Here is a 21,321-nt window from a genome sequence, read left to right as displayed (position 1 = left end):
CTTCTTCATAATGCCACTGCTTTCAACAGCAGGAGACACTGCTGACTTTCCTAACACAGAGAAACAGACACAGAGAGTTAGACAAAATGAGACAGAGGACTATGTTCCAAATGAAAGAACAGGACAAAAATCACAGCAAGAGAGCCAAATGAAACAGAGGTAAGTGATATGCCTGAGAGAGAACTTAAAGTAATGTTCATAAAGATACTCATGGGACTGGAGAAAAGAGTGGAGGATCTCAGTGATATGTTCAACAAAGAGAAACCATAAAAATGAGCCAATCAGAGATAAAGAACTCAGTAACTAAAATTTATACAGGAAGGAATAAATAGTAGACTAGACTAGAGAAAGCAGAAGAATGGGTCAGTGAACTGGAGGACAGAGTAATGGAAGCAATCAAGCTGAACAGGAGAGAGAAAAAAGAATAATAAAAAATAAGAATAGACTAAGGGAACTCAGTGACACCATAAAACATAAAAACACTCACATTATAGGGGTCCTGGAAGGAGAAGAAAGATAAGAGGGGGAAGAAAATTTATGTCAAGAAATACTAGGTGAAAACTTTCCTAATCTGGGAAAGGAAACAGAACTCCAAATCCAGGAGGCCAGAGAGCACCACCCAAAAATCAACCCAAGGAGGTCCACACCAAGACATTAAAAATTAAAATGGCAAAACATAGTGGTAAAGAGAAACATTTTACAACAGCAAAAGAAAATTATTACATACACAGAAACCCCACAAGTCTATCAACAGATTTTTCAGCAGAAACTTTGCAGGCCAGAAGGGAGTAGTACAATATATTCAAATGCTGCAAGGAAAAAATCTGCGGTTAAAAATACTCCATCCAGCAAGGTTATCATTCATAATAGAAGGAGAGATAAATAATTCCACAGATAACATCAATAAAATTGATAAACCATTAGCCAGACTCATCAAAAAAGAAAGAGAATTCAAATAAACAAAATCAGAATTGAAAGAGAATAACAACCAACACCACAGAAATACAAAGGACTATAAGAGATTATTATGAAAAATCATATGTCAACAAAATGGACAACTTAGAAGAAATGGATAAATTACTAGAAACATATAACCTCCCAAAAATGAATCAGGAAGAAATAGGAATTTTGAACAGACCAATTATCAACAATAAAATTGAATCTCAAGTCCAGGACCAGACACCTTCATAGGTTAATTCCACCAAAGATTTAAAGAAGAGTTAATACCTATTATCCTCAAATAATCCAAAAAAATACAAGAGGAAAGAAAACTTCCAAATTTCTTCTATGAGGCCTGCACTACCTTGATAGCAAAATCAGATAAAGTCACTACAAACAAAGAAAAAAAAAAAAGACACTACAAAAAAAAAGAGAACTACAGGCCAATATCTCTGATAAACATAGATGCAAAAAGCCTCAACAAAATATTAGCAAACTACATCCAACAACATGTTAAAAAAATCATTTACCACAATCAAGTGACATTTATTCCCAGAATGCAAGGATAGTTCAATACTCACAAATCCATCAGATCAATAAGAGGATAAAAATCATGTGATCATTTCAAGATGCAGAAAAAACATTTCACAAAGTACTATATCCATTCATGATAAAAACTCTTAAACAAAGTAGGCTAGGAGGGAACGTACCTCAACATAATAAAGGCCATATATAAAAAACCCATAACTAACATCAAGTTTTCCCCCTAAGATCAGGAACAAGACATGGATGTCCACAAAAGTGTCCTACCACTTTTATTCAACATAATACAGAAGGTCCCAGCCACAGCAATCAGACAAAAAAAAAAAAAAAAAAAGGAATAAAAGGCATATAAACCAGTAATGAAGATGTAAAACTTCCACTATTTGCATATGACATGATACCATATATAGAAAACTTGAAAGAGTCTACCAAAAAACTATCTGAACTGATAAGGAAATTCAGGAAGATCGCAGGATCCAAAATCAATGTACAGAAATCCGTTGCATTTCTATACACTAATAATGAAGCAGCAGAAAGAAAATTTAAAAATACAATCCCATTTACAACTGCACCAAAAATAACAGAATACCTAGGAAGAAATTAACCAAGGAGGTGAAAGACCTGTACTCTGTAAACTATAAAATATGAATGGAAGAAATTGAAGACAACAGAAACACATGGAAAAATATTCCATGCTCACAGACTGGAAGAACAAATATTGGTAAAATGTCTATACTATCCAAAGCAATCCAGAGATTTACTGTACTCCCTATCAAAATACCAACATTTTTCACAAAACTAGAATAAAGAATCCTAAAATTTGTATGGAACCACAAAGGACCTAAATTTCAAAAAGAAATCTTGAAAAAAGAAAAAGCTGGAGGTATCACTATTCTAGACTTCAAGTTATATTACTAAGCTGTAGTAATCAAAATAGTATGGTACTGCCACAAAAATAGACACATATTTCAATAGAACACAAAGGAGCCCAGAAGAAACCCGCAACTTTATGTTCAATTAATCTTTGACAAAAGAAGAAAGAATATGCAATGGGAAAAAGTCTCTTCAGCAACTGGTGTTGGGAAAACTGGAAAGCTACATCCAGAAGAATGACACTGGACCATTTTCTCACATCATACACAAAAATAAACTCAAAATGGATTAAAGACCTAAATATGAGACCCAAAACCATCAAAATCCTAGAAGAGAGTACAGGCAGTAATTTCTCTGACATTGGCTGTGACATTTTTCTAGATAGGTCTCCTGAGGCAAGGGAAACAAAAGCAAAAATAAGCTAGTGGGACTATATCAAAATAAAAAGCTTCTTCACAGCGAAGGAAACAATCACCAAAACTAAAAGACAACCTACAGAATGGCAGAGAATATTTTCAAATGACATATCCAATAAAGGGTTAATATCCAAAACGTAAAAAGAACGGATACAACGCCACACCCAAAAAACAAATAACCCAATTAAAAATGGGCAAAAGACACGAACAGACATTTCTCCACAGAAGACGTGCAGATGGCCAACAGACACATAAAACGATGCTCAAAATCACTCATCATCAGGGAAATGCAAATCAAAACCACAATGAAATATCACTTCACACTTATGAACACGGCTAAAATCCAAAACACAAGAAATAACAAGTGCTCCCGAGGACGTGAAAAAAAAAGGAACCCTAGTGCACTATCGGTGGGAATGCAAACTGGTGCAGCCACTGTGGAAAATCCTATGGAGGTTCCTCAAAAAGTTAAAAGTAAAATTACCATATGATCCAGGAATTCAACTACTAGGTATTTAACCAAGGAATATAAAAACACTAATTCAAAACAATATATGCACCCCTATTTATTTCAGAATTATTTACCATGGCCAAACTATTAAAGCAGCCCAGCGTCCATCAATAGATGAATGAATAAAGAAGATGTAGTATGTACATATACATGCAATGGAATATTGCTCAGCTAGAAGAACGAATGAAATCTTGCCATTTGTAACAACATGGACGGATCTAGGGAGTATAATGCTAAGTGAAATAAGTCAGTCAGAAAAAGACAAATACCGTATGACCTCACTCCTATTTGGACTTTAAGAAAGAAAACAAATGAACAAAAACGTAAAAAGAGACAAACAAAAAACAGACTCTTTAGTACAAAGAACAAGCTGATGGTTATCAGAGGGAGGTGGGTGTGGGGATGGGTAAAATAGGTGAAGGAAATTAAGACTATACTAATCATGATGAGCCCAGAGTAATGTATAAAATTATTGATTCAGTATACTGTACACCTGAAACTAATATGACACTCTATGTTAATTATACTGAAATTTTAAAAGTCAACAGAAGGAAAAATTTATACATATATAAGGAAAGAAAATCACTTTTTTTTTCTGAACCTAAGATTATGCTTCCAATTTGGATAAAGACATATAGGGAAAAATGAATAAGGGAAAACAGGCAGATGGAGATGTGATTAGGGTAGAAAGAACAATGCCACTCCCTCCAACACACACACACACACACACACACACACACACAGAAAATCAGTGCCTTCCTACAAACTCCGGGCAATTTACCAGAAGTGGTACCCATTCGTCCATGTCTATTTTCCGTATCAACTCCCACCAAAAAATAACCTGTCTTTTAAAACATTAAACAGAAACTCAATTTTGAACAACATTCCAATAAAACCTACCTAGTTTACCTTACTCTTTGGAGCTAGCGTGGTTAAGTTCTCTGTCCCGGTAAAACTGAGATGGGGCAATGATATAAAGTTGGCTGGCCAGCATCACGCCAGATCTGACATTCAAGATCCAAAAGAGTATATTTTGCATTTTCATTACTCTTTTCTTTATAATAAAAGTCCTCTTGTAATACTAATATATTAGGAAAGCAAAGAGTCAGGCAAGCCTAAGTTAGGGTGGGAGAATAGGAATATGACAAACTTTCAATCAACGGCAACCTAGGCTGGGACTGCCATCTTGCACAACCAGGGGCTCCAAATGCAACGTGAACTGTGCAACTAGTAGCCTTAACTCAGCAGCTGAGGAGCACAGGAGGCTTGGACAGTACTCCCTCATCTCTGTTGCTTCTGCCCCACTGGTAACCCCCACTCCCTGGATTACCAAAGAAGGAGGTGATGGTATGACAACTTCAGTAGAATGTTACCAAACTCCTATCAACTCTTCCAGCATCAGGAAGAATATGGAGGGCTCCAGAAGTCACAGCAAACAAAACAGATGGTTCCATGAGCTCCCCAGGACTACAACTAAGGGTAGCGGGAACTCTTCTCCACTTAGTTCAAAGTTCACCGAGTATCTGTTGGGAACCATCCAGTGGTCAATCAGAGTAAAATAGGCTTACCCTTCACATTAATCTTTCCAAAGTTGTAATCTCCACACTCTCGCACTCAACAATAACAGAATCATCAGTTCTCCATTCTAATAGGCACCCACCAAATATACTTACTTGGTAGAACTTATACTCATGTCTGGGAATTAAATTCCAAGTGACTATACTAGTTATCAAAGAGCTGACAGAAGCCTGAAGAAGCACGAAATAAGCAAATCTCCCTGCAGACATCACTTCTTTGCCCATATTATAAAACCCAATTATTTGCACATACTGAGTTGGTCAGGTGGAGGGGCCAGGATGTCATAAACCAAGAGAAGAAAACATTTCCCAGACAAATGATCATCTCTAGCAGCAAGGGGTGCAGACAAGTGATATTTCTATTATGCCCTAGTAAGGTAAAAGGGAACACAAAGGCTATTGTTCTACTCCTCTAGACCATTTCACCATAATATGCATGCATATGCATTCATAATATGCACACTTGCAAATATAATAATGATTTCTCATTATAATAATATAAAAGAATAAAACAATTATTAAAATCACCAATAAAGACCTCCCAACAGAACTACTGTCTCAGCATTTTGATTATTTCCTTCCAGGGCTTACTACGCATGTCCACGTTCATAAAAATGGGAATTTTTTTTTTCTTTTATTTTTGAATGTTTATTTTTATTTTGAGAAAGAGCACCAGCAGGGGAGGGGCAGAGAGGGGGAGACAGAATCCCAAGCAGGCTCCATGCTGTTAGCACAGAACCCGAGGTGGGGCTTGATCCCATGAACTGTGAGACCATGACCTGAGCCAAAACCAAGAGTCAGATGCTTAACTGACTGAGCCACCCAGTCAGGGACTGAGCGCTCCTAAAAGTGGGAGTCTTAAGTCATGTATTAGTTTTGTGGATTTGATTTTCCATTGTATTGTAAGCATTTTCCAGTGTCCTTAAACATTCTTTGAAGACAACATTTTCAGTGGACACGTATTAGTACCATGATTTAATCATTTACCTCTTTTGGACCATTTAGGATGCTAACAGCTTTTCACTATTGACAACAGCTGAACACCCTTATGAATACATTTGATTTCCTTAAGGTAATTCAATTCCTAGGAATTTCTCCTATCATAGAATATGAGCTTAAAAAAAAAAATTCCTGTTTGAAATTTTATGGCTAAGTTGCCTTCCAGAAGGGGACGGTACCAATTTGTACTCCCACTATCAGTGTGTAAGTGTTCTTGTTTCAGACTGTTCTCAAAAACACACGGGCAACTCAAATTGCCAACATGATGGGAGAGCAATTAGCTGCCTGAATCGGCCGAGCCTGCAAAGAGGAAATGAGGGTTCTTCTTTCTGCTTCCCTCAGAAATATCAATTTGTACCCTTCTGGGAGCAAGAGAGAAGAATGAGCTCACTTCCACACACTTCAAAGGAATCAAGTACCCGCTTTATTACCAGCAACTGTTGAGCGTCCTGCAGGGGAACAGTAAATGTTCTGGTATTTTTAACAGCCCACATTCACAGAGAAAACACAAAGGATATTCGCCACTAATAAAAGTGTGTCGTCTGTGGTATCCTCGCCATTAACAACAGTCCAGCCCATAAAAACCTGATTACTTTCAGAAAGACAAATAAAATGCCAAGCCCCAGAATAATTTAAAGTATGAGTTTAGCCGTTACTCTCAAATTAAAAACATATATATGTTGTTTGGCACAAATGCTGATCTCCTCTAATCCCACTCAATTCCTGTCTGTGCTCTTATCCTAAAGACGTTTATAGGGGTGCCTGAGTGGCTCAGTTAAAGTGTCAGCTCAGGTCAGGATCTCACAGTCCCTGGGTTCAAGCCCCGGGTCGGGCTCTGATGGTGTGGAGCCTGTTTGGGATTCTCTGTCTTCCTCTCTCTCTGCCCCTCTCCTACTCATGGCCATGCACTTACACTCACTCTCTCTCTCTCCCAAAAAAAAAAAAAAAAAAAATTAAATAAACAAATAAAGACGTAATAAAGTATGTTAAGCTCTTCAGTTTGGAAGCATGCTACAAAGGGAACAGCTATCTCGTTAGGCTGTTTTAAAACACCAGGTTCAACTTCAAGACAGAACTTTAGGAGCACCTGGGTGGCTCAGTCAGTTGAGCATCCGACTTCAGCTCAGGTCATGATCTCACGGTTCATGGGTTCGAGCCCCGCATTGGGCTCTGTGCTGACAGCTCGGAGCCTGGAGCCTGCTTCAGATTCTGTGTCTCCCTCTCTCTCTGCCCCTCCACTGCTCATGCTCTGTCTCTCTCTCTCTGTCACAAATAAATTTAAAAAATTTTTAAAAACTCTACTTTATTCCTCCACAAAACAAAAATTTTAAGCTGAAACAAATGGAAGTGTCAGACAAAGTCCATTCTGAAGGGGAACTGGGGTTTTCTGCATGTTCATCATCAAAACAGACATCATTAAAGAATCTCTGTAACTGACAATCTGGGATTTAAAACCTCTTGTCAATTTCAGGTTGGTAGGTGCCTCTCTGTTTATCCAAGAAGGCAGATTTATGTGTCAGTGAGGCACAGTGCATTTCTGGTGGCAGGGAAAAAATAATGCTGCTTAATAATGTTCTATAATTTAATTTTTTTAATGTTTTATTTATTCTTTGACAGAGAGACAGAGACAGAGACAGGGACAGAGGGAAAGCATGAGCAGGGGAGGGGCACAGAGAGGGAGACACAGAATCCGAAGCAGGTTCCAGGCTCTGAGTGGTCAGCACAGAGCCCGATGCGGGGCTCAAACCCACGAACTATGAGATCATGACCTGAGCCAAAGTCGGACGCTAAACCGACTGAGCCACCCAAGTGCCCCAATAATGTCCTATAATTTAAAAAAAGACATATGCTGAAGAACCGAATAGCACGGCCATCCAGCAGTTAGAGAAGGAAGTCTCACACAACTACAGGGAACAGACACATCTTCTCTGTATCCTTCCTCAATCCACAGTGTTCTTTATAGGTCAAACATTCTATGATCTAATGTGTAATCTAGTGTGTAACTTCTTAATACAAGGAGATCTAAAAAATGCCCGAGGGGCCCCTGAGTGGCTCAGTCGATTAAGCACTGACAGCGCGGAACCTGCCTGGATTTTCTCTCCCCTTCTGTGTCTGCACACCCCCCCCCCCCGCCATGTTCTCTCTCTAAATAAATAAATAAACATTTAAAAAAAAATTTCCAAGCACCAACATCACTTGAGGAAAGATGTCACGACCATGCTGCTGGAAGTCAAGCTGACAGTGACTGATTTCCATTGTCCCCTTCTGTCAAAGTCCCCGGTTTTACGGACAGAACCGATAAGGAAGGAGGTGTGACAAGAGTGGGGAGAAGTGGGGACGCTGCAGGTGTTCTCACCTGCATGATCGGGGGCGAGGGACAGCTGTTGGCCCATCAAAAGGCACACTATCACAGAACACCGTGTGCTGCTGTCTGAGAATGGCCGTAACCGAGTATCACAAATTAGGTGGCTTAAAACCAGAAACTAATTACACCTACAAAGACCCCATTTCCAAATAAGAATACATTCAGAGATTGAGGTTGGAGGAACATTAATCAACCCAGTACACGACGATAAATATGCTCTCAAGAGAACTTCCCAAACCAACCTGAAGTCAGTAACCCTATGTACATGCCAGTCTTTGCTCACCCCTGTCTCCTGTAACCGGGCCTGGCATGTTCGGGGTTCTCAGCCAGTGCCTGCTGAGTGAGGAATGAATGAGCCTTCTGATTCAGCACCAAAGCCCTTCCTCGGAGTGGGGATCTGCAGAGTGATGGCATTGCTCTTCCATAAGCCCCATCTGCCACCTCCACAGTCATTCCTCTAACGGGGACTGAGGCAGTAGAAGCAAGTCAAGATGCCCAGCCTGCCGAGCGACCTGACAGCCGACTGCTGCAGGACTCCAGTCCTCCCCGTCCCCTTCCAAACTCCCTACCCTCTTCTCATTCAACAGCCATTACTTGTGGCATGATGAACTTGCCTTCGTCTCTTTCCAAAGGATCACTCTCTCCCCTTTCATGTCCATATACAATCAGTTTATATAGCAGTACAGGCAGGCCGGGGCGGCTCAGTCGGCTGAGCATCCGACTTCGGCTCAGGTCATGATCTCATCGTTCGTGAGTTCAGGCCCCGCATCGGGCTCTGTGCTGACAGCTCGGAGCCCGGAGCCTGCTTCGGCTTCTGTGTCTCCCTCTCTCTGCCCGTTCCCCGCTCATGTGCTCTCTCTCGATCTCTCCCTCTCTCTCAAAAATAAATAAACATTAAAATAAATTAAAAATTACATTTAATGCTGTAACTTCCTGGCTGTATTGTTATCTTTGTTGCTCCCATATTTTCCACATGTTGCTAACGTGTCATTAAAAAGTAAAAAGTTGTGAACTTGTTTCAGAAAAACTCAACAACAACCGTGCTCCACAACATACAGGGAGGGAAATGCAGAAAGGAGACGAGTCAGAGAGAAACGTAAAATCCCAGGAACCCAAGGATAAGAAGAACCAATGCATGAAAGACCAAACCACAGTCACAGAAACTTCAGGACATCAGTCTTTGTGGCCAAAACCAACACTTCTGGCTTCCCAAGCCTCTTCAAGGTGGGACAGTTAAGTCGCAAAATTTGCAAAGTTCGCAGAACTGAGCTGTGAGTTGCAACACCTTTATTTCACTACCTCCCCTCCAATAACTCATGAAAGGAAGTGCAATTCAACCGGGAAGGAGACCTCAGGCTCTGCCTGACCTCGCGCTGCTGCAGAGAACAGACCCAAATTCCCCAGGAAGGAACACGGTGAATATACAATGTGTTAGGAGGAATCACCCTGCTTCAGTGTCCATTCCTCAAGATTCATAAACAGCTGTTCCTAAACAAACAGCGACAGAGTATAGAATGTTCACTTATCTGCCCACAGTCATCACCAGGTGACCATCAGGAGAGGGGTGGCCCAGCAGGTTAGGGCCAAGAAAAAACTTTTGCAGCCCAGCATGGAGACCCTTGCTGTGCTGGGTATTACCTTCAAGTCACTAGAAGCCTAGGGAATCTGGGGGAAGGGTCAGGACGGGAACCATTTATCAGCTGGGAGCGAAAAATTTCTGTATTATTAATTAGTAGGAGATAAACACCAGGTCCATGTTAAGAGCATTGTAACAGAGGACTGGAAACGTTTCCTTTAAAGAGGAAGACAGTAAATACTGTAGGCTTTGCAGGCGACATGGTTTTGTCATGACTATGCAACTCCACCGCTGTAGTGCAAGAGAGGCCAGAGACAACACGTAATGACCCGGTGCCCAGTTGTGTTCCATTGGAACTCTACAGAAACAAGCGGCAGGACAGACATGGCCCACGGGCCATCGGCTGCCACCCCAACCTTACAACACAGCAGGGCCAACAGTCCTGCAGGGCAATCAAACCTTCAGCCCCAACCTCATTAGCACAGTCTTACCAACCGATTGAACCAGCCACCAAGGAGTCTCCTGTGCAGCCTTGATCTTTACAGACCCCGAGAGACGGAGTGCAAGTCTGCAGTCGGGCCCTCCCCCCCAAATTAATACACTCACCCAGAAAAATCTGTAGTGAGAATTCCATAGTGGAAGATGTATATCCGGCTGATGTGGCATATTGTAAGGTATCCCATTGCTACAAAGAAGGAGTATCTGAAAGCAGAAGAGAGAAGATCGGATGATTATGCGTGGCAGTAACACGATCGACTTTCTCCTCTTCCTCTCCCTCCCTCCCCACATATAGTCAGTCACAAAGTCCTCTCTGCTTGGTCTGTAACCCAGCTGATCCCCTCCGCTCACTTTTGCATTCACTGCCTGGGACCCTTCATCTTTTCTCACCTGCACACAGCACAATGGATTCACCCCGGTGCCGATGCCTGGGCCTCACCCCTGCTATTCTGGCTTAACTGGTACAGGATACACCCAGCAGGTGTAATTTCATCGTGCAGCCAGAGCTGCGAAGCAAGAACCTGCAAGATCTTGCGCTCAGATTCTCCTCCTCAGAAACCATCGTGTCTACACAACGATCTTTGTAAAATACAAACCAAACCAGCATTATGCCGCCGACCTCTCCCTTCCTGACATACTTTGTTCTCTTGGCTTCTCTTCTCCGTGATTGCCTCCCGCCTCTCTGGTTAATGCTTCCCAGGTTCTTGCTCAGCTTATCTTCCTCCACTTACTCCTTAGGTGTGAGCATTCCCAGTGCCCTGCTGGGCACACCCCTGCCCAAACCTGAGGCTTCAGTTACCACACACCAAGATCACGTCCTGGCTTCCTTCCAACACCTGCCATGACCACCGGGGTACGAACCAGCAACACAAAGACAGACACACACACACACACACACACACACACACACACACACACTCATGTACATCATTCAGAACATTCATCAATTTGTAATCACACATATGTGACATTAAAGAACAAAAATTCAACTGAGTAAACTTTGAAGATCGAATTATCTTTATTTAGCGATTTGTTGACCTGGCTGTACCCCACTTAGCAAATAGAGGGGAGCTCTGAGGAGTTGCACAAAATGGAAGGTTTTTACAGGAAGGAGGGTGGCACAGGGAAGTGACTAGGAAATGAAGGGATTGTTTCAGGCAAGGCCACTTTCCCTTAGGAGGAAGGGTCTCCTCACTCAGATGACCTCATGTTCCCTTTGGGGGATGGAGAGGGCCCATGGGATAGACTCCAGAGGCCATTAGTGCTGACCAGAAAATTCCTGGCTGACCAGTTAAGACTTACATTTCTGGGGGAGTTTGAAACTGCCCTAAGCCCTAGTTTGGTGAGTTGGCCTACGTGACTCCATTTTGGGTCTGTGGTCTTCTTTTTCATAATGATCATCAAATTAACTGTTGTCTCCCTTACTGGACCATGAAGGCAAGAACGTCTTGTGTGTTTCACTCACAAGAGTGGCCTCCTGGGTGCTAAGTGAACAAAAACCAAATAAATGTTACTTGTCTTAAAAGTCTCCAATGGCTCCCACTGTCCAGTCACATCAAAACTCCTAAACGCAGCAGGCGACGTGCTCCTGCACGGAGCTCTACCTTTCCCTCGTGGACTCCTCTCTGCTCACACCCCACGTCCACTTATGCTCAGACGACACCGGCCGCTCTCTCTCCACAATTACAGCTTGCATTTCCAGGCCAGATGTCTTCCGCACACCCCTTCCTCTGCCTGCAACTCCCTCCTCCGTCCTCCAGCCTACCTAGGAACTGTCTAATTACCAGGTAAGGCCGGGCTCCGGGTCAGTCCCCCCCGCACCGGCTTGCTCCACCCCTTCCCTCCTACCCCCAGCACAATTCACTGTTCCGCTCCTGGTATATCTCCAGTGCTCCATGCCAACCTCATCATTATGATGCTGAAATTATATGCATGTGTCTGTTACACCAACTCACCATGACCTTGAGCACCCCAACCCTTGGCCATAGAGGGGGTTCGTGTATGGTTAGCTGAAAGGCACTGAAAGGAGCACATTCAACATTTTAAATGGTGCAAGAGCCCATCAGAAACAGGCATAAATTTAGAAGGTGTAACACTGAAACATGGGTCATAAAACAGAGATGAAGCATATTCTCAAATTATATTGAAATTCACGAGTTCATGTTAAAATAACTCATGGAGACCAAATGGTGAGGTAAGAATAATAAAAATGCACTTGGTAGCAAGGGAGAACCAGCTAGTGGGCGTGAAGCAGTTCTGTAAACTCTAAAGCACTACATAACTTTACGTTCTCTTTGCAAACAAAGACGTCCTGACACAAAATAACACTTTCCCTGCCTTGGGTTCATCCTTAACCCTTTCCCAAACAGAAAGACGGTGAACAAAGCAGGACTGAGAGAAAACAACTCCCTGAAGGGCTGAGCAGAAGCAGAATGGTGCTAGTTAGGCCCTTCTGCCTCCAGCCTCTGTTTTCTCTCTCCAGCCAGTTCGTGAAGGTCAAGGCAAAAGCACGAGGCAGATACAAAAGACAAATTCTCCCACGGCCCTCTTGAATGCAACCATACCTGCTTCCTCTTTCTCCTTCACAAGAGCTAGACCCATACCTTCCCCTGCCCCCCAGCCGAGCAAAGAAAGAGACTTCAACTCAGTAGTTATAACAAGCACTGTGTCCCGAGACAACAGCACAATGCATTCATGCTCTGGACGCACCTGAAAAATCTAAGGAATCCAGGAGTGGTAGAGAGACTACGCATTATGTTCTGGAGACAGACCAACAGGACTTCAAAGCCCAGCAATGGCAAAGCTAATGTGGGAAGTTTAAATACTAGCTATTTTATGAAGGAAGGATGTGGCAGAGACTGGGGCATGAGTGATGGTAACATTCCCCTGCTGACCTGGGTGGTGGTAACATGGATGTATTCATTTACGAAAATTCCCTATCTGTATACCTATTTACCTCTCTGAGCATTCATTTCTTCAACCTGTGGGGAGGGGGGGGGAATCTGTATCCCAATTAATTGTCCTAGAGAGAATATATTTGTAATTATGACGTAAAGTATTAAATATATTACATGATATACTAAGTAAGAGTTTATAGATTCAAAATAATGAAACAGAACTATTTTTTGTAATGTTTTTGTTCTTATTTACGAGAGAGAGACAGAGAGAGTGATTGAGCGCATGAGCAGGGGAGGGGCAAAGGGGGGAGCACGGACAGAGGATCAGAAGCAGGCTGTGCACTGATAGCAGGGAACCCGACGCGGGGCTCGAACTCACAAACTGTGAGATCATGACCTGAGCCAAAGTCGGACGCTCAACCGACTGAGCCACCCAGACACTCTGAAACATATCTTTTTAAAAGAGCATGGCTTAGCACTTGGCACAAAGCAGGTACCCCAAAATTGGCAACTTATCATCATGTTCTCACAGAGGCGGTCTATCCTAGGAGATATAAACTATATTCTGCTCCAGTCGGTCTGGATATGATCAATTAACACCTGTGATTTCTGCCCAACATAGTGGCTTAGGAAGGAAACAGTTGGCACCCCAAGAAATCTATAGACAAAGAGAAAACAGTATGTCTAGAAATCAGTTAACTCCCCATAGCGGCAAAGCCTGACCTTCCCCGACTCTCCCCAGCCATGTGACGGAACTCTTGTAACTGGCTCGGCAAGGGGAAGAAAACGATTCCCAAAGAATCACGAAATCCTGATCCTGAAGAAACCTTAAGTTCAAACTATCACACACGCCACATTTTATAGGTGGGAAATCTGCTGTACAGAGAGGCTGCATGACCCTTCTGAACTCACACTGCCAGAGAGAGCCAGATTTCCAGTCTCATGTTCTTTCCCTGCATCAATAGGAAGCAATTTCCCTCCGTCAGGAACCATGAACCACTCCCTACTTCCGCAGTCCTGGCAAAGAAAGAGCTTGCGCTGGAGTCCTTTTTGGTCTTATGACCTGGGCCTCTGCTACCACAATATTACTGTGGTGGGACAGACACAGCCTGTCCGTAAACTGCTCGGCTCAGCCAAGGCTGGAGTGTTCCATTCCTGGCCAGAGGCTGACACTGGGCCCCGCACGGAACAAGCATGTGCGTGCAGGTTCTTGACTCTGAAAAATGGTCCACACCGATCGGGATCACACGAGTGTGGAGAGAGCTGACAAATCACAACTTGTAAGGTAGTTAAAAATATGCTACAGAGATATACCCAATTTTTACTAACTGTTGAATGGCTTCCAAACTCAAGTTTGGGGAAAGCCAGACATTTTCACCTCCCACTAACAACGGCATTTTGTCATAATATGGAGCATTCCCAAAGCCCATTCTTACCAAATCAGAAATATAGATTTCCTATTTCCCTTCTGAAGGAGTGACACTATCCCTTTCAAGGAGGGCATTCAGAAGGAAGAGGATGGCAATTCAATTTTTCAGAACTCATCCAGACACTAAGTTGGGTGAAAATAAAATTTTAAAGCATACAAAAATATTTTCCCTTAAAAATTTTTTCCCTTGGAAACAGGAAATTTACTGTAAGTAATTTACAAGATTATACATTAAAAAGTGAAATTTCAATGATTTGCAGAAGGAAAACTATTGTGCTAATAGTCTTATTAATCAGAGTTTTCAGGGAGCCTGGGTGGCTCACTTGGTTGTGCCTCTAGGGCTCAGAGACTCTTGATTTCAGCTCAGATCACAATATCAGACTCATGAGATCGAGCCCTGTGTTGGGCTCTACACTGGGATCTATGCTGGGCATGGAACTTGCTTAAGATTCTCTCTCCCTCTCCCTCTGTCCCACTCCCACTTGCACATGAACTCTCTCTCTCTCTCTCTCTCTCTCTCTAAAAAAAAAAAAATCAAAGAGCTTTCTGAAACTAAAATAAGGCATCTGCTTTTTCAGGGAAGCCATCAGAAAAGAACTTACAACAGGACAAATGTCTTTTCAAAGGTATTCATTCATTCCATAAATATTTATTGAGACTTTACTTGTGACAGATACTGTTCTAGGCTCTGTGGAGACAAGAGTGGACGGTGTTTTCACGTTTCAGTGTTACAGAAAGACAGAACGAATGCTGGGGTTTCACAAAGACCACAGGAAACACAGACAATGCTAAACAGATACCCAGGTGTCTGAATCGATTATCCAAGCACGTTGCCTTCAAGGCAGAATTAAGTTACTTCTCTACTTTCTTTTTTTTTTTTTTTTTTTTTTTTAATTTTTTTAACGTTTATTTATTTTTGAGACAGAGAGAGACAGAGCATGAATGGGGGAGGGTCAGAGAGAGAGGGAGGCACAGAATCTGAAACGGGCTCCAGGCTCTGAGCTGTCAGCACAGAGCCCAACGCGGGGCTCGAACTCACGGACCGTGAGATCATGACCTGAGCCGAAGTCGGACGCTTAACCGACTGAGCCACCCAGGCGCCCCTCTACTTTCAAATCAAAATATCACAGTAAGAATATTTCTTCCTCTTTTGACCGTTTTAGTATACATATTTGAAGTACACAAAGTTTTGACACAGGTCCATGCCTGGAAAGCCACAGCCAAATTCAAGATAACAGACATATCCGTCACCCCCCCAAGTGTCTTCCTGCCTCTCCGATCCCTGTCACATCTCCCTGTGCCGCCCCACCCCAGGGAGCCTCTGATCTGTTCTCTGTCACTTCAGATTAGTCTGCATTTTCAAGAATAGAAATGTGTGTGGCTTCCTTCCTTCAGCACATTTACTTTGAAGATTCATCCATATCATTGTGTGCTATTCATCCTTCGTTCCCTTTTCCTGCTGAGTAGTATTCCACTGCGGTGACCATCTGGGCGGTTTCCAATTTGTGGCTACCATACAGCTGCTTCTCTTCCGACACGAGGGGCTTGCCACCCTTTTCACAAAGCTTCCTCTGACTGCTCCCAGCACTTAGGGCCCCCATGTCTCCTTCTGATATCCCAGAGAACTTAGGATACGCCACTTGTGACGGGCACGTGGGGAAAGTGCCCCTTGACCCTAGAAACACATTTCACCGGTCATGGAAGAAAACCTCACCTTGCACGGCTCACTCCCAGAATCTTACCTGTGAATACTGGATACGCTTGCTGTGACCATGATCCCGTAGCACATTAACACCAGCACAAAAAGATGCACAGAGTACCTTTAAGACATCAGGGAGAGAGAAGGAGGAGTGTTGAGTATATTCCAAATGAACATGCCTACTGGGGACGCACACTGTGCTCCGCCTATGCCCCCACCAGAAAGCACATGATCTGCTAAGTCATGTTTATGCAACAGAAAATACATCGAAGAGTTTTGCTCTGTGTAATTAAGGTACTAGACTAGATCTTGAAGCAGCAGGAGGAAGTCATGACACAGTCTGTCACCTGTGGTGCCAATAACGGCAGGATCCATAAATGGAAGGCTTGCACTTTGGCACACATACAACTGAGAGTCCAGAAGAGTTCTTTCTTTCTTTAGAACCTTTTTTTTTTTTTTTAATTTTAAAGCACCAGGACCAAAACTGATCTTCACCAGATACCAAGACATTTACCTGGTAGTTGATTCAACATACTCATCATCTTTTCTCAAATTTTTACTGAAGGAAGAACAGCAGTATTATAGTATCCTGAATGAATTCACAAAAATCCTTAAGTTGTATTTCTAGAAATGTTGGTTCCTAAAACTCTTTCCCCGAGAAGTGCCACTCCCAGGGTATTTGGCCAGCTTATCTGGTAGAGAAAAGAGTCATCCGCAGGCTCTCGCTGTTGAGGAATGACTCACACTTCCTAAGACCAGCACTAAAACTCTTCTACATTATGCACAGGACTAACATCAATTATTATTGTCATGCAAGAAAAACACCAATATCTACAACAGGTAAGAAAGGTTCCTCATCTGGAAAATGAAACCTTATAGCATTCCACTTACTTGACCCAGAGTAACATCAATGGAAGCACAATTTCTAGAAAAATTCACTGAATTGACTTCTAGTGGATAGTCAGTTTATTGGTTCTAGGTTCTTACAATAAATGATATTCCTAGAACATACAATAGGAGTGTGTATGTGTGTGTATATATATATATATACATATATATATATATATATACACATATATATATGTGTGTGTGTATATATATATGTATGTGTATATATATGTGTATATATATATGTGTATGTGTACATATATATGTGTGTGTATATATGTATATATAAAACAATAGGAGTATATATATATTTTTTACAATAGGAGTATATATTTCACTTCCTGCCTGGGAAATGCCAAGAATGTTGCCCCAACACACCCAAATGATAAATACTAGAGTTTCTGAGGCTCATACTCACCAGCCAAAACAAAAGATGACAAAATAGATGCCAAAAATGGTGGCAAACGCGTGCCGGACATCGGGACTGGTTTTACCAGGACTTAAGTAGATGCGGAACCAGAAAGCAGCGAACAAGGCAAAGAGCTGACATGCTACAAAATTCACCTGTTGGGGGGGAAGAGAGAGAGAGAGAGAGAGAGACTCAAAACCTTTATTTATCCTTCTGCCTGTGTGCGAATTCTCTCCGGTCTTTTCGGATTTCCGCATCTGGGTGCATCGGCGACTTGGACTTTTTCCTCAGCAGAGTGTTTGTTTGGAAAAGGTTCAGGAGACTGACCGGGTAGCCAGGCCCTCATCTGATGTGAGAAGTGAGGAACCTGAGTTTCGTTCTCAAATTTTTTTTCATTTTTTAGATACATATAATTTGTCAAGTTAGCCACCATATAGTGTATACAGTAGGCTCTTGATTCTGGGGGTAGATTTCACGTCTAATTTTTCAAGACTAGCCAAGGTTGCTCTCTCACCCACAACACAGAGGGCTTTTCAATGTAGAGGGCCTCAGTGACTGTGAGGTCATTTTGCTGGGTCTCTTTCCACCGCATCCCCAGCGCTATCCTAAGATAAAGCACGTGTTCTGTAAGAGGCACAACTGAACCAAATCCGTGACGCGTCCCTCATGAAATACCTGAGAAACTAGAGGCTTCTCTCCAAAGTCATCATCAACTGTTTGACTCTAATTTTTCTCATTTTAACTTAACACCAGATGAAAAAAATAAAATAGAAACACATGTACACCAAATGAACAAGAGGACAGCTCAAGTTCAAGGAGTGGCACTGAAAAGCCACACACAAAAAAGAAACACCCCCACCTTACACTTCCAACGCCACCCTATCCAATTATTTAAAATAGGCAACAAATTTCCTTAGGAAAGTCTCATTCATCTATCTCTCAAAAATATTGTACGTACAAGAAAATATAAAATAACTCCCTGATACCCCGGGGAAAGACCGGCTGATGTAACACAAAACCCAAATGCATCAAGTGATGTAACCATTAATTACAACAGGAAGAGCGGTTCAAACTTTTCAGAGTGTTCGGAGGGAAAACTCAGCTTCCAGAAGACACTTAACGGAAAAGGGATCGAGGATATAAATACCTGAATAGAGCCTCAAATTCAGCCTCCACAGTTTCTCACACGACAAAAAACTGTAGCTGCTGGTGAAATTCACTAGGGCTGTCTCCCGGCGGGGGCGGAGGCAGCAACATTAGATCCTCCTGAGCTCACTTTGTTTTCCCGATAAAAACCAAGACGACTTGGGGCCCCTGGTAATTCACAGGAAGGCTTTCCAGAGAATCTTCTGTTTCGTTTTTGAAAACTGTGCTGAGTTTCCCCTCTGTTTGGAGACCACTCTTCGCGGACCTTTCCAAACACTGATCCCCGCTACTGCCTGCCCTGGCTTTCTACCCTGGAAGACAGAGAGGACGTGAACCATGATTCTGGTCTGCATGATGCGGTCCTATCATTCCGTGTAGGCTAAACATGCCACCGCCAACCCTCTCTCTCTCACACACACACAATGGAGAGAAAAATAATCATCTTAGTGAGGGTCCAAATGGAAAAGAATTGGCAACTGGAAAGTCAAAGTTATGATCATCTGTAGGTGATCAATCACACGTTCTTTCATTCTCTTAGCCACAGCAGAATACGGTCCCCCAGGCAGCAGAGCAGCTCAGGGGAAATTGGTTCCATTCCTTGAGGTTTACAGGTAATTACTGAGCACCCCTGCACGTGAGGAATGATCCAAAGGGTAGATCGTGTTCTCACGTGCAGTCCCGGGACCGGCAGCCGCAGCTGGAAAACCATCAGAAATGCAAATTCTCGGGGCACCTGGGTGGCTCAGCCGATTAAGCGTCCAACTTGACGCTTAGGTCATGATCTCGGAAACATTTTTTAGAAAAGAAATGCAAACTCTCGTGCCCCACCTGAGACTTAACTAAATTAGACCTTCCCAAGGTGGGTCCAGCAATCTGTGCTTTAACAGCCCCCCAAGAAATGGGGGTGCACAGTCACTTTGAGAAGCCCTGGGATACAGGAGAAAGGAGGCACGCTGCCTGCCTAGCAGACCTTATACTCTGAGAAAGGAACACAAGAACCCACAAGTAATTGTAAAGTAACATTAACATGGCTCGAAGTTAGTACATGATTATTATTCTCTTACATTACACCCCCTTTAGATCCGAAGTAAATAATGAGAAGTTTCACGGTTAAGGAGGGATGAGACAGACTCAGGCTGACAACTAGGAAAAAAACTGTTGAAATAGGTAAAAACTGAGGCGCGGGAGCAGTTAAGGACATGAAAAATACTGCTGCCTGGGGCACCTGGGTGGCTCAGTTAAGTGTCAGACTTCGGCTCAGGTCATGATCTCGCGGTTCGTGAGTCTGATTGAGCCCCGCGTCGGGCTCTGTACTGACAGTGTGGAGCCTGCTTAGGATTCTCTCTCTCCTTCCTCTCTTTCTCTCAAAATAAATTAAAAAACGTTAAAAAAAAAATACTGCTGCCTGGACCCTATCCCCAACCATTCTGACATAACTGGCCTGACATCAGGACTTTCCAAGGCGTTCAGGTGGTTCTGATATTCAGGCAAGATGGAAAGCACCTGGTTTAGAAGTATAATAAGAGGGACCCTCAGAGGCATCCAGGAGGAACTAGACTTTCTCATAAAGAAGAAAAGCACAAATAAAGGAGAAGGAGATTGGTGAACATCGTGCGGCAGGGATGAGACAGAACAGATTTAAGCTCAATGGTCGTCACTCAGCCGGCCCAGGCATCCTCAGCCTCCTGACAGTCTCATCAGCTTGGCTCGTCTTAAGGAAGGTGGGTCCTTCTAACCCACCTCCAAGGAAGAATAAGGCTCACTGTGGGGAAACTACCTCTGATCTTGTCACCCTCGTGATCGATAAGGAGGAAACAAAGACTCACTGGGCCACTGAAGCAATCTGCCATTTTTCAGCCACCATGATCTCATGTGTAACCAACTGAATATCCTAGTTCTGACTCTCGGATGTCAGCTGGGTGAGCTTTGGTAATTCATTGATTAATTCTACAAACACTGACTGGCTGATGCTACATGCCAGATACTGGGTACAGCAGGCAAGATACTCTCACTACCAGCAAGTCAAGAAAAGAAGACTTACATGCTCTGGGTTTCAATTGCTTTTTTCGGGGGGCAGAGGGGGTTTCCAAAACATGTGCTTTGGGAGACCTAGTCTGTAACGGTCTCTGATTCTAATCTAACTCAAATCCTTTCCCTTAACTGGTAGTGGTTAATGCCTAAACGCAAGACCCTTGGGACTAAAAGCTTCCTCCTACACACAGACACAACCCACACCCCCATCCTCTTCCCGGGAGTGAGTCATGGATGGCTGGATGAATGTTCCCTGGCAAACTGTTCCAAGGCAAAAGTGGAAACACACACACACACACACACACACACACACACACACACACAGCAACACCGCTCAGTTCTCGCAGGAGGCTCCTAGCAGGATTGCTTTTCAACCGCCAGATGTACATCTTAAAAGGCACAAGCTGAACCACAGTTAATACAGTGGAATATTATTCAGCCTTAAAATGGGGGAAATTCTGACATATGCTACAACATGGATGAACTTCAAGGGCATTATGCTAAGTGAATAAGTCAGTCACAAAA

The 21,321-nt window shown here is 42.9% G+C and overlaps 1 protein-coding gene across 5 annotated transcripts in view; it reads right to left on the bottom strand.

The window, feature by feature from the left end:
* The window catches only part of MBOAT1 (membrane bound O-acyltransferase domain containing 1), a 106,567-nt gene that overhangs the window by 29,999 nt on the left and 55,247 nt on the right, over nucleotides 1–21,321 (bottom strand). For 4 of the 5 annotated variants that reach the window (XM_042937793.1, XM_042937788.1, XM_042937791.1 and 1 more), the window contains 3 exons: nucleotides 17,629–17,774; nucleotides 16,366–16,443; nucleotides 10,406–10,501 (listed from right to left, as the gene is read on the bottom strand). In XM_042937793.1, coding sequence (XP_042793727.1) covers nucleotides 10,406–10,501; nucleotides 16,366–16,443; nucleotides 17,629–17,774 — 320 coding nt within the window. The remainder of the gene's footprint in view (nucleotides 1–10,405; nucleotides 10,502–16,365; nucleotides 16,444–17,628; nucleotides 17,775–21,321) is intronic. The other variant, XM_042937792.1, reaches the window with a different exon arrangement.

This window comes from Panthera leo, chromosome B2 (assembly GCF_018350215.1).
Source record: "Panthera leo isolate Ple1 chromosome B2, P.leo_Ple1_pat1.1, whole genome shotgun sequence".
In the NCBI taxonomy this organism is placed as follows: Eukaryota; Metazoa; Chordata; class Mammalia; order Carnivora; family Felidae; genus Panthera; species Panthera leo.
The sequence above is the reverse complement of the archived record's forward strand: the minus strand, read 5'-3'. Positions and strand labels throughout refer to the sequence as shown.